The sequence below is a fragment of the Myotis nattereri genome (assembly GCF_964212035.1).
Source record: "Myotis nattereri genome assembly, chromosome: 16".
Classification (NCBI taxonomy): domain Eukaryota; kingdom Metazoa; phylum Chordata; class Mammalia; order Chiroptera; family Vespertilionidae; genus Myotis; species Myotis nattereri.
The window spans coordinates 17801880-17815389 of record NC_138091.1 but is presented as its reverse complement, the minus strand read 5'-3'; the positions used below and the strand labels follow the sequence as shown (position 1 = coordinate 17815389).

The 13510-nt window shown below is 41.9% G+C and overlaps 1 protein-coding gene across 1 annotated transcript; it reads left to right on the top strand.

Moving 5' to 3' along the window:
* Window positions 1-8742: 8742 nt before the first annotated feature.
* On the top strand, window positions 8743-9699 carry LOC308532927 (olfactory receptor 3A1; the record flags this gene model as incomplete). The annotated part of the gene is made up of 1 exon (XM_081110612.1): window positions 8743-9699. Exon 1 carries the CDS (start codon window positions 8752-8754, stop codon window positions 9697-9699), a length of 948 nt encoding a protein of 315 aa, XP_080966738.1. The 5' UTR covers window positions 8743-8751.
* Window positions 9700-13510: the final 3811 nt, after the last annotated feature.

Below are 13510 nucleotides of genomic sequence, written 5' to 3'. Positions count from 1 at the left end.
AGGAACTGTATTTAAAGGGCCAGAACCACTACCCTAGACAGAGAGTTTCCCCTACCTCTATACAAACAGCCTGCCTTAGCTACCTCGAGAGCTTCTGCAGAGGAACCAATCAGAAGCCAGCAGGGCATATATATGTCCCCCCTAGACAGAGTGCTTCGGCAGCAACCCACTTGGGTCCCCTCCGAGCTAGAGGGAGTCTGTCTATCTCTCAGTAAACTTTCACTTACCTCTTTGTCCATGAACTCATTGTTCAGTTTTGCAAGACAACAAACCCGGCAAAGTCTGAACACAGCACTTCGGTTTCAATACCACATAGAACATGTCTCTCTCTATCTGGCTTATTTCACTCATCGTAATGTCATCAAATTCCATCCATGTTGTCACAGTGGCAATAATTTCTTCTTTCTGTGCCTGAATCCATATTTTTATTGATTTCAGAGAGAGGAAGGGAGAGGGAGAGAGAGATAGAAACATCAATGATGAGAGAGAATCATTGATCGGCTGCCTCCTGCACACCCCCTGCTGGGGATTGAGCCTGCAACCCGGGCCTGCACCCTGACCTGGAATTGAACTGTGACCTCCTGGTTCATAGGTTGACACTCAACCAGGCCTGAATAATATTTTTTTGTATATACATACCACATTTTGTTTATCCAATCACCTGAGGGTAAGAGGGATTCCCCTACCAGTATCAAAGGGAGCACAGTGCTTCCAATACCATGATTTCAGACATCTAGCCTTTAGAACTGTGGACAAAAAATTCCCATTATTTTAAGCAACCCAGTCTGTGGTCCTTTGTTATGGTAGCTCTAGAAAATGATTATATTGGATCTTTATGTGCTAATCAGACTAGGTTCTAGAGAAGTTACTTATATGAATAATTTAACACCTCAGATGAAGGTATGTTCTCCCAGAGATCATTCATTTCTTTCAAAGATGATTTGTTTCTGCTTCTGGTGGCACCTGGTGGCTGTCTCTCTTAGTCTGTTCAGACTACTAGCATATCATAGACTGGATGGCATATAAAAAACATAAGTTAATTTCTCACAGTTTTGGAGGCTGGAAAGTCCAAGACCAAGGTGCCAGCAGATTCAGTGCCTTCTCACTTCCTGGTCCATGTCATAGTTGTCATCTTCCCATTGTGTTTTCACACGACAGAAGGGATGAATGGCAGAAGGGGTGAGGGCGTTCTCTGGGGTTACTTTTATAATTTTTTCCAATCCTCATTCAAGGAGTGAGGATATTCCCCATTGATTCTAGAGAGAGTGGAAGGAAGGGGGGAAGGGAGGGAGAGAGAAGGGAAGAGAGAGAGACATCCATGTGACAGAGACACACACATTGGTTGCCTCCCACATGCACCCAAACTGACTGGAGGTGAGGACCAGACCTGCAACCATAGTATGTGCCCCTGACTCAGAATTGAACCCACCACCCTCCAGTGCGCAGGCTGACACTCTAACCATCGAGCAATGCTGGCTAGGGCTCGGGGTTGCTTTTATTTTATTATTTAAAAATGTATATGTTTTTTATTTCGTAGAGGAGGGGGGGGGAGAGAGAGAGAGAGAGAGAGAGAGAGAGAGAGAGAGAGAGAGAGAGAGAAACATCAATGATGCTGCCTCCTGCACATCCCAAACTGGGAATCAAGCCCCCAACATGTGCATGTGCCTTGACTGGGAATCCAGCCATGATCTCCTGGTTCATAGGTTGACATTCAACCACTAAGTGACACTGGCCAGGCTCTGGGGTCACTTTTAAAGGGTACTGATCCCATTCATAAGACCTCTACCCTCATGAGCTAATTACCTGCCAAGGACCCCACCTCTGAACACCATCACATTAGAGGTTAGGATTTCAACATTTGAACTTTGGTGGGGACACAAAATTCAGTCCGTAACAGTGGCACTACTTGTCCAACACAACTTTAAACTGGTTAAAGATTTCTGACCACCAAGATCATGTGTACCTAGGCTGAAAATTAATATGCAGGCTGGTTCTTGCATTAATGTAAATACTGCAGTAGCAGTTTTCCTCTTTTACTTGAAAATTATTTTAAAAGTATATTTAATTTTGTTGTGGATTTTTATTGATGTTTAAGCTTCTACTATCATTTATAATTTTTTATGTTTAGAAAAATGTTTCTGAATGATGAAGAGCCTTAGCATCCACACATTACATCCCTAAGCCAACTCTGGAGGCTCAACTCCCAATACGAACACCAAGTCTATAATTCTTTGCTACTCCGAGAATAAGTAGCAGACACAATGGGAGAGCAAGAGAGTGACACTGGAGGTAGCAGGTGCATGTGGATCTCAGTGCTACAGGCTGAGCTACTGGGGAGGAGCTGAGGCTGCTATTACTTGAGGGTTGAATGCTTCAGGCTCAATCCTAGAGCACAGTCTGTGGTATATTTGAAACAGTATTTATCACAAACAACAGGAGCCAAAAGTATATTGTTTGGGGAAAAGGGATTGATTGGAAGAAGGTGGGGGAATAAGTCACATCACATAATTGTTGAGCTTATGTACCTTGGAATCAATCAGACAAATACAAGTTTGCCCCTCAATTCCTCAAAGTTCTAACTCTGTGGCCTTTGGCAAATTACTGAATCACTCTGAAGGTCAATTTATTTATCTGTGAAATGGAAATAATAAAGGGGTCTATTTCAGGGAATTGTTTAAAGGATTGATTGGGATTCAGTGCATATAAAGTTCATGGTGTGATGTAAACAAGCACCTGGCAAATGTTACCAATTGTTATGGTAGTAACAACATCCGTGGTCTCCTACTAGGAACTTTGTGTATTACTTCATTCAATCCTCCCAGCAACCTGAAGAGGGGCTAGTACTCTTATTGCAGAGGCAAAAATACTGGGGTCCAAAGGGGTTCAGTCGCTACTACTAATTGGAGAGCAGGACTATTCATCTACAAAGTCCAGCAGTCTTCACGAAGAGGGTAGGCTCTCACATGGACGATGGGAGTATTTCACTGAGGAGGACATGAGAGTCCAAGGGCTGCACTACACAACCTCTCCAAATTCCTGTCTTTCCTCCTCTCTCCTACTAGGCTGTCATCTTCTAAGGTCCTGGCCCAGAAGCTAGTGGTAGGGTGCATCTTCCCAGGGGCCCCCGGGCCCTCCCAGCACAGCACTGCTCCCGCCACCTCTCAGAATCATTATGGGGCTCCCACAGCACGGTCTCTGTGGCCCTCACTAACAAGGCCCCGGGAGAGAATGTACGTTGTTCCCGAGAATTCATTAAGAATTTGACATTTGAAAAGGCTTCTCCAGTTTCTGCCTCCTTTCTTGGGTTTCTCCCTCATCTCCAGCTTCAGAAGTCAGCTTGTCTCTGTCCACAGGTCCTATTTGGACTACACATCTGAGAGAGCCAAGTTCCCTGGGTGACAAACAACTCCCCTATGTCCTAGGCATTAAGTAGAGTTATTACAGTAACTGCCCAAATTATCCCTGAAGATTAATATGGAAAGGGGGGGTCGGAATGTTTGGAGAATTTCTAAATCACCAGAGTCATGAGACCCCACTGCTTGGCTGCTGTAGTATTAATTAGGGCTTGTATTATCTCCTGTCCTTAGCTCTCCCCCTATTCTCCTCCCCCTTCTTGGGCTAATTTTGAGGTCCCACAAGGATAATACTATGGTGGAGAAGTCCATGTCAGAAATGGTCTCAGCCTCTCTTTATCTCATTTCCATATATATGGCTCCTTATCTGCCTCCTGAGTAGCTGACGGAGCTTGGGCAGATTCTCGCCCCCTTTACATCCCTTTTCATAAAACCCCACTGACCTCTGTGCCAATGCAAGGTGAGTTCTTTCGTGGCCCTCCCTCTGCTCCCATGTAAGAGGGAAGGGACTTGAGTAGTCAAACTTCCTGGTTTTACAGATGGAGCCACCAAGGTCTCATAAGCAAAAATCAGAGACTTGCTCAGGATGACATATCAGGAAGAGCGGGGACTTTGACCCAGAGATTGGGGTTCCTCCTTCAGGCATCTTTATCAGTTCTCTCTCTTTTAGATGAAAGCTTGTTGTTTTTATTTATTCTGTTAGCGGTGAGTGAGGTGAAATTCAGTGTTTGACTTCCATGCTCAGAACCCAGTCCTTACTAGGCAGCCTGACCAGTTAGTTCCCTAAGACCAACTCCTGTAGGCCACAACGATGCCCTCTTTGTCAGAATATATTAACTTATCCATGAACGGAACATAGCTAAAATGAATTTGTGCATATAGCTCTCAAAGTTGAATCAGTCTTGAATCTTACCTAAAACGGACTGTAGGAGTACCCTGAATGACTAACTGATAGGGCCAGAAGGTGAAGTGGTGAGTGCCACATAGAAGACAAAGTGCAGCTGGAATGTTGACGATGTAACTATCACTTTAAGATGGGCACAGATCAGGGAGGCATTTCTGGAGGAGGGAGCATTTGCGCTGAGTTTTAAAAACTTTGACCATGTGATGTTGGAACAAGGACATTCTATATAGAGGAGATAGCCTGAGCAAAGATGGGGATATAGGAAGTCACAAAGTTTGCAATCTGATGACATGGGTTAAGACAAAAAGGGAAATTAAGGGGCAGCTTCTGGCTGTGACAGTGACCTACCCAAGGCACTCATCTGGACTTCAGCTACTGCAGACTGGAATCTAAAAGGGCACAGCTACACTGACGGTGGGACTGGGTCTTTGAGTCATAAGAAATAGATTTCGAGAGAATTGCAGGAGAAGGACATGGCCTTATGATCCTTGAGATACCTTGGTTTGCTTAGAGCAGCGGTATGTGTAAAGGTTAAGGGCAGGCTCTGGAGTCAGACGACATGGGTTAAAATCCTGCCTCTGCCACTTGCTTTATGTGACTTATGTGACTTAAACAGGGATTAAAAATGGTATGCATCTAATAGGAATGGAATAAATGAGTTCATACATGCAAAGCACTTAGACCTGTTCAGGGTGCCTAGTCCAGAGTCAGTGTCTTGGGAACTGTTAGCTATGATTATTATCAGGGAACGCTCCCAGGAAAGTCTGTCACAGTATTAAAGATACTGGGGCAGCCTGTGCAGTAGAAATCACAGGAGAAGTGGTTTCTGGTTTCTCTTTTGTTCAGTTAGTTTATTGTGATGTGGCACTTAATAGGCATGTCTTGATCATGCACAGGAGGTGGTATTTTATAAAATATTATTAGAATAAACGATATTCATTGTAGACACATCAGAAAGTGGAGAAGATTAGAAGGAAGATAATAAAAATCAACTGTATTATTGCTCAAATCACGGATACATTTTGGTCTTTCCTTCAAGCCTTGTTTCTCTGTGAGTGAGAGTGTGAATATTGAGTGTTTTTGTGTTAATATTAAAATGATATTATGTTGTATGGTTTTGCAGTATTGGGGTGCTTAATATTTTTCTGCTGCAGGGAAGTTTATATAGCATGAGGATATTTTATTCATTAAAGTTTAAACAAAATTTCTTTCAACAGTTTTGTGAGCCTAGAGATTGTTACTAGAGTAATTATTTTTTGATATTTTTTTCTCTGTTTAATTTGCATTTTAAGATTACTTAAAATATATTTTAATTTACATTTTTCTATAATTGTGCCTATTTACTTAAATTTTTTATTTAAGTAATATAGAGTTATAGGGAGTATTCTCTTAAAATTTATTTTTTTTCTAGTGTTTCTCTGGCTGTAATATTTTCTATATGATTGCTTGCATTTACCCATTTTTTTTCTTGCTTATACTTACTTGCCCAGATATCAGTTTATTGGCTTATTTAAATGGATTTACTTTTCTTTTGTTTTTCTAATATATTGTTTACTCATTCATTCTATCACTCTGTCTCCCACCTACTCAGTCTTCTTCCCCAGAGAAGACCAATACTTCCAGTGTCTCGAGTATTCTTCTGAATATATATTTACAAATAAAAATTCATATTATATTTTATTATATCATACTATACTATACTATATCAGTGTGCATGTGTGTGTTCTTTTCCTCCTTTTCAATGAAAACCAAAGCATACAGTATTCAGTCTACAAGTTATATTTTACATTTAATAATATGGCTTTGATATCTTTCACATCAGCACAGACAGAGCTGTTTTCTACAGCTGCATAGTATTCCTTTGTAAGGATATACCATTATGAATTTAGCCAGTCCTCTAATAATGAACAGATAGGTTATTTCAGTGATTTGCTATTACAAACAGTGCTGCAACAAACAGCCTCACACATATGGCACTTTTCACATGTGCCCATATCTCTGTTGGATAAATTCTCAGAAGTGGAATTTCTGGGTAAAAGGAAAAACACTTTTGTAATTTTGAAAAATATTGCCAAATTTCCCTTAAAAAAGATTTTTATTGACTTCGGAGAGGAAGGGAGATGGAGAGAGAGATAGGCACATCGACGATGCAAGGGAATCATTGTCTGGCCGCCTCCTGTATGTCCCACTTTGGGGATCTAGCCAGCAACCCAGGCATGTGCCCTGATGGGGAATCGAACGCTGACCTCCTGAGTCATAGGTTGATGCTCAATCTCTGAGCCACACCAGCTGGGCCCCCTTTTTCCTTTTCAATTCTATCTGATAACTACCATGCAAATTCCCCTGTGGCCAATCCTAACCTGGAAGCATACAGAGAATGGAATTTGGGAAATGTAATCCAGCTTAGCTCAATTGCTGGAATTTTGAAATTTTTATAGATTAGTCAATTTTGGTTATTTTTCAGTTTTTTTCTATTTTTTGAGTCATCCTTACACTATTAAAATTCCACATTTCCCCCAACAATTTTAATTTTGTATTTAAATATTTGATCCATTTAGAATTTTATTTTTGCAAAATATATGAGGTATGTATACAACTTACGTTTTTCCAGGATAGCTATGTTATTGCTTCTATTCATAGAATTTATTGCATAATACATTTTCCCATTCATTTAAGATGCCACTTACATCATGGATTAAATTCCTACATTACCTTAAGTCTATTCCTGGACTTGTCATTTTTTTTTAGAGCTTATAAAATGTTGTTTTATTTTAACTTTTTTTCTCAGCTTTTTTGAAATGTAACTGACAATAAAATTGTAATATGTTTGAAGTGAACATACATGATGATTACATTTGAAAGGATCCCTACAATTGAATTAGCACATACGTCACCTCGTATAGTTACTTTTTTTTGGTGAGAACATTGAAGTTCTCTTAGCAAATTTCAATGATGCAATGCAATATTATTAACCATATTATTAACCATAGTCACCATCATATACATTAGATCCTTAAACTTCATTCTTCTTTTAACTAAAAGTTTGCACCCTTTTACCAACCTCTCCCATTTCTTATCGTTTTTCTAATTTCTTGATATGATTATTTAAGCAATGTTCTTTCTTTTTGTTTTTTTATATATTTATTTAAGGTTATAAATTTTCTTCTGAACATTGATTTAGTGATAACCCTTGATCCTGGTGTGTGTTGATTTCACTATCTCCCCTTTTCCTCCCACAAATATTATTTATTGTTAGTTTTGTTTCCCTCTTTGGTCCACCTGTTTCTTAAATTTTTAAAAAATATTAGGATTTATTTGTAAAAATCATTTTTCTTCAAATTGGATTGTGATTAAATATTATTGTATGAATTATTTATTCTTTTAGAATTTGCTGAATTTCTAGTTTACATATGCTCTTTGGGGAGGGTGAATGTTTCATGGGCACTTAGAAAAGGTGAGCATATCAGTTCTACCTCTTGAATAATTAATTATATTAAAGTCTCTTAGAGCCTTACTTTTCTGTCAAATTAAGTCTATTATAAAAGTCAATAAAATCCACTAGCTATTATTTTATTTCTGCCTGAAATCCTGCACTTTTGGCTGTATGTATCAATACCAGACTGAAAGCATTCATTTGCATAACTATTGTGTCTTCTGGCACATAATAGGGGTGAGTTACTTTAGCATTTCCCTGTCTGTAATCAATGTAGATAGGTAACAGGCACTGTTTTCTTTATCCCTCACCCCAGCTTTATGTTTTGTCTACAGCCGTCAAATACAGCTTGCCTGTGAGATTTGTCATTTAGCTCTCCCCTGCTTCTTGAATCCAACTCAGGATCACAGAGGTAATGATGCCATACTATGCATCCTACTCCCATTATGGCAAAGAAGGGCTTTTGGTTTTATTCCCTAGTGAGTGCGCTTTTTCTATGGAGAATTGTACTTGTCTAGACTTTTCTATGGTCATGGATTTTATTCTTTCTGCCACTCTATTTTATGTCCACTATTCTTGAAGTCCTCTGAACTAATTTGTGCATTAAAAGTTTTGGATATTTACCAATTTCTTTGAAGATAGAATCTATATTTTTATTCTCGTTTTGTTTGTCTTGGGAAGAGATGAGATTTGAGGAGAGAAATTTCCAGATTTACTCTGCTATGTTTAAATAAAATATATACTTTCTACGTATTTATTTTTCCCAAGGGTTTTGTCCTTCAAATCTCTACAAATAGATTCTTTCACTTAAGACAGGGAGGGAGGTCTAGAGTGATGATGTCACCTGTCCATATACCTGAGAATGAAGAAAAGCTACTGAGGTGAATGTTGAGAGAGTTAAAAGTCGTGGTGTGTCCTTGGGAATAAGAAAGTCATTCCTTGGAGAGGTGGGACTAAATAGAGGGCTCAACACATAGAAAGGAGTCTATTTTCTTCTTTTTGAATAAATATATCAAGAAGAATGATTCTTTATCTCCTTGGATGTTTCCTTGCAGGAACTAATGCAGCCAAAATCTGGGGCCAATGGAACAGCTGTTACTGAATTCATCCTGCTGGGCTTGGTGGACACACCGGGGTTCCTACCACTTGTCTTTGTGCTCTTCCTCTTTGCCTACCTGCTCACAGTTGGGGGCAACCTCAGCATCCTGGCTGCCATCTTGGTGGAGCCCAAACTCCACACCCCCATGTACTTCTTCTTGGGGAACCTATCAGTGCTGGACATTGGGTGCATCACAGTCACTGTTCCCTCAATGTTGAGTCGTCTCTTGTCCCACAAGCATGCAGTTCCCTATGGAGCCTGCCTCACACAGGTTTCCTTCTTCCATCTCCTGGTTGGTGTGGACTGCTTCCTATTGACAGCCATGGCCTATGACCGGTTTCTGGCCATCTGCCAGCCCCTCACCTATAGCGCCCGCATGAGCCAGATGGTCCAGAAGATCCTGGTGGCTGTGTCCTGGGCTTGTGCCTTCACCAATGCACTGACCCACACTGTGGCCATATCCACACTCAACTTCTGTGGTCCCAATGTGATCAATCACTTCTACTGTGACCTGCCACAGCTCTTCCAGCTCTCTTGCTCCAGCACCCAACTCAATGAGCTGCTGCTCTTTGCTGTTGGTTTCATAATGGCAGGTACACCCATGGCTCTCATTGTCACCTCTTATGCTCACGTGGCAGCTGCAGTGCTACGGATCCGCTCAGTGGAGGGCAGGAAGAAGGCCTTCTCCACATGTGGCTCCCATCTCACTGTGGTTGCCATATTCTATGGTTCTGGTGTTTTTAATTACATGCGACTAGGCTCAACCAAGATTTCAGATAAGGATAAAGCTGTTGGAATTTTTAACACTGTCATCAACCCCATGCTGAACCCAGTCATCTACAGTCTCCGGAACCCCGATGTGCAGGGTGCCCTCTGGCAGGTGATCACAGGGAAGCGGGCACTGACATGATAAGGTCTCCAGTGTCACTACCTTCTTTTCTCTTCTTGGACTAAAGGAGAAATCCTCTGGGGCCAGTATCTAGGATAAACGATTCAGAACTGCTATCTCTCTGAGCATGAGAATATTTTTTTTTAAGTAAGGGATAATAATTATTGTTTCTCCAAAGATGCCCTGCCCAGCTATAGGCAATGGATATGCAAACTAATGTGTCAGTTCCCTCAACAAATTACAACCCCAGTCACTGTGTGCTCCCTTTTCTGGGTAGAAGTGAAACTTAGGGAGCCCTGAATGCTTACAGGTTCATATCCCACAGAGAATGGCTCTTTGGCCTGGTTTCCCCAAAATATCCCTGCAAGTTTCCCCACCAGGAGGTCGGGTTCAGGTATAGTTGGTCTGTTAATAAAACATAGGCCTAGAGATCGGAATTATTTTATTTTTCTCATCAGGCTTCTACAAGTCTAAAAATGCAGCTCATCTTTTTGTATCACACTAAGCTGCCCTGAGCTATAGAGGGGACAAATGGGGAGCTGAATGGTCATGTGTTCTCTAGTAACTCTGGAGAGCATGATCCCTGTGTGCAAAAAATTTGTTTTTAAATCCTCATCTAAGGATATATTTAATGATTTTGGAGAGAGGGGAAGGGAGAGAGAGAGAAATATTGATCGTTTACCTCTCACAGGTGCCCCCACTGGGGATCGAAGCCACAGTTTAGGTATGTGCCATGACCGTGAATTGAACCCACAATCCTGCTTGTCCAGGGACATATCAGAAGACACATTCTTCTTCTGTGTCCTCAGAGGTAGGCCCAACTGCAGATCTTGAAGTGACCCCATAACCCAGCTCCTACCCTTTGAAGCATAGGTAGGAACACATCTGCCTATCCAATGACTTGGAGGAAGACAGGGTCCCACAGGTAGGCCTGCCAAAATGGCCTGACTGTGGTTCTTGCAGAGGCCCTATAACCAATATCCAACTTCAAAGAGACATCTCAGCAGTTTATTGGGACCAGCTCCAGGCATCCCTGCCAGAATGTTAAATCCTGAATCCTGAAAAGTGCCCCCATGCCAGTGAACTCTTCCTGTTCAGCCTTACATTCTACCTACTTCTTCATTCCTCATGGTCCATTCCCATATTACTCCTGTATAATCTGAAGGAACTTCCAGTTTATGCCAGGACATAATAGCTAGTGTATTAGTTTCTTATTGCTCCTTTACCAAATAACTATAAAGTTGGTGACTTAAAACAAAAGAAATTTATTCTCTCATGGTTCTGGGGGCCAATCCAAAATGAGTCCTACAGAGTCAGCTTCAAGGTGTCAGCAGGGAAAGTTCTTCCTGGAGGCTCCAGGGGAGAATCCATTCTTTGTCTCCTCCATCTTCTAGTGGCTGCTGGCATTCTTTGGCTTGTGGCCACATCACTCCAATCTCTGTTTCCATCATCATATTGCATTTTCTCTTCTGTAATAAAATATCTCTCTACTTCTCTCTTATGAGGACTCTTGCAATTACTTTTAGGGCTCTCTTGGATAATCTAGGATAAGCTCCCCAGCTGAAGACTCCTAACAATCTACAAAGTCTTTTTACCATATAAAAAGATGATTTCAGGAATTTGGGCCTAGATATATATATCTGGGGGCCATTATTCAGCCTGCCACAGCCAGGCATGGGAATTCTTTTCAATGAGAAAATTATTTCCTCTTGGATTATTGATGGGATTTCTCCCCTCAGAATATGGTTAGAACTAACCCTATTTTTTTCTGGAGGCACTGTGGAGAAATGGAAGAAGTTCTTGAGGAGGACAAATATCACCTCCTTTGCATGGTCTTCAGGCAAAAGGAGGTTAACTTCCTCTAGCAAGGGAGCAGAGATATTTTTACTAGTCAAGTTAAGAAGCATTGGAGGGTTCCAAATTCTCATGCTCAGCTTCTCAAACATCTCCATTCAGGACCCAGGTTGCACTCTTTCCCTATCAGGGCTCTGGATTTAGTGTAGGAGATGCTACATATTCATCATCCCTTATAGCTCTACCACCCTTACAATTAGCTTTAGGTTGGATTTTCTGCACTGTCTGCCTTGTGGCAGCATAAGACTCATGTCTCATTCAGTGTTGCCATGGAAGTATTCTGGCTTTTACAACATACCTCAAATTGTTGGCTGGCTGACTGGGGCCCACCATTCTGTTTCGTGAAGACTTCCAAGAAAGTTAACAAACACCACCCTTTATTCTTAAAACTCCCCTATTCTTATAATTACCATGCTTCTCATAATATTAGTGTGCTAGTACTGATACACAACCCAGTGTTTCACCTTCCACACGCACCTCATCCCAACCTACCATATGCGAGTACTTATGCTAGGGGTTATCACCAGCCCCATTTACCCCAAGCAGTGGTGAATGGTCCAGTTCCAGAATTTCATTTGGAGGATATGCTTCCTAGGGCTATCCCATGGCCAGCTGTCAGAATTGGGCTCCCATCAAAGCAGAGCCCAAGACAAGATGCATATGCAGTTTAAATAGGAAGTCATCTCAGAAGCAAGAGCAAGTTTATTTATCTGGAGGTGGTCCCAGGGAGCAAGACTGAGGCGATGAAGAGAGTGAGACACAGAAGGAAGAACTGTCCCTGACTGAGGGTCATTACCAATGTCCCTGCTGTGGACAGCAGAGTCAGGATTGTGCGAGAGCATATAGAATGCCTCTCGGAATTGTCTGATGAAGAGGCAATGGGGTGTTTATCCACTGGTTCTTGTATCCTACTTTCAAGTTGTCCTTTAGTCTCTGAGCTCCACATGTGCTCAGATCTAGTGAGCTTCTCCTCACCACCCCCCCGCCCCGCCCCCTCACCCTCACCCCTGCCCTCTATCGTTCAGGGCATTAGAAGATCCCAAGGAAGTGGTTACAGTCTGTCAGCTCACAGTGAGCAGAAACCTGCAGGGAACTCTCCAACCCAGCCAGGACTGAAACCAGAAGAAGGGCCAAGCAAGACATGAGTCAGAACATCAGCTCTGAATGCTCTAATCCAGTGGTTCTCAACCTTCCTAATGCCGCGACCCTTTAATACAGTTCCTCATGTTGTGGTGACCCCCAATTTCATTGTTACAAATTGAACATAATTAAAGCATAGTGATTAATCACAAAAACAATATGTAATTATATATGTGTTTTCCGATGGTCTTAGGCGACCCCTGTGAAAGGGACATTCGACCCCCAAAGGGGTCGCGACCCACAGGTTGAGAACCGCTGCTCTAATCTACTTCATAGAATTGTTGTGAGGACAGATAGGGACTCCAGGCTTGTAAGGTTCTGACTACATTCCGTGTCTGTAACAAGCACTCATAAATGCTGTCAATTGGTATGTTCATGTACTGCTGACCCTCTACTAGTGGCTTAATGGGTCTTAGTTCATTAATAATCTTCACTAATAACCTGTGATAGAAGATATGCTCATTTCACAGATGAGGAGACTGAGTCCCTGAAGGGTGCAACAGCTTGCACACAGTCAAACAACTAGTAACCAGAGGAACAGGTCTGTCTACAGTGCTTTTCTTCCTGCACTAGGCTTCTCTGCTGGGAGGAGAGAGAGCCCTCTCTCTTGGGGGATGGGGTGTTGGGTGAGTAGTTACTGGTGGGTATAGGGGTGGGGGGAACACATCTCTCCACCTCACACATCTTCTGTTTGTTCATCTATGCCTTCACCAGGGCTTTCCATTTTCAGGGGCCTGGCCTAGATCATCATATTGGTAGGCAGCATCCCTGGGGTCCTTCTAGTAGGTAGAGCTCTTTATCACCACTTCCAGAAACATTACAGGCGCCCCAAGGCACA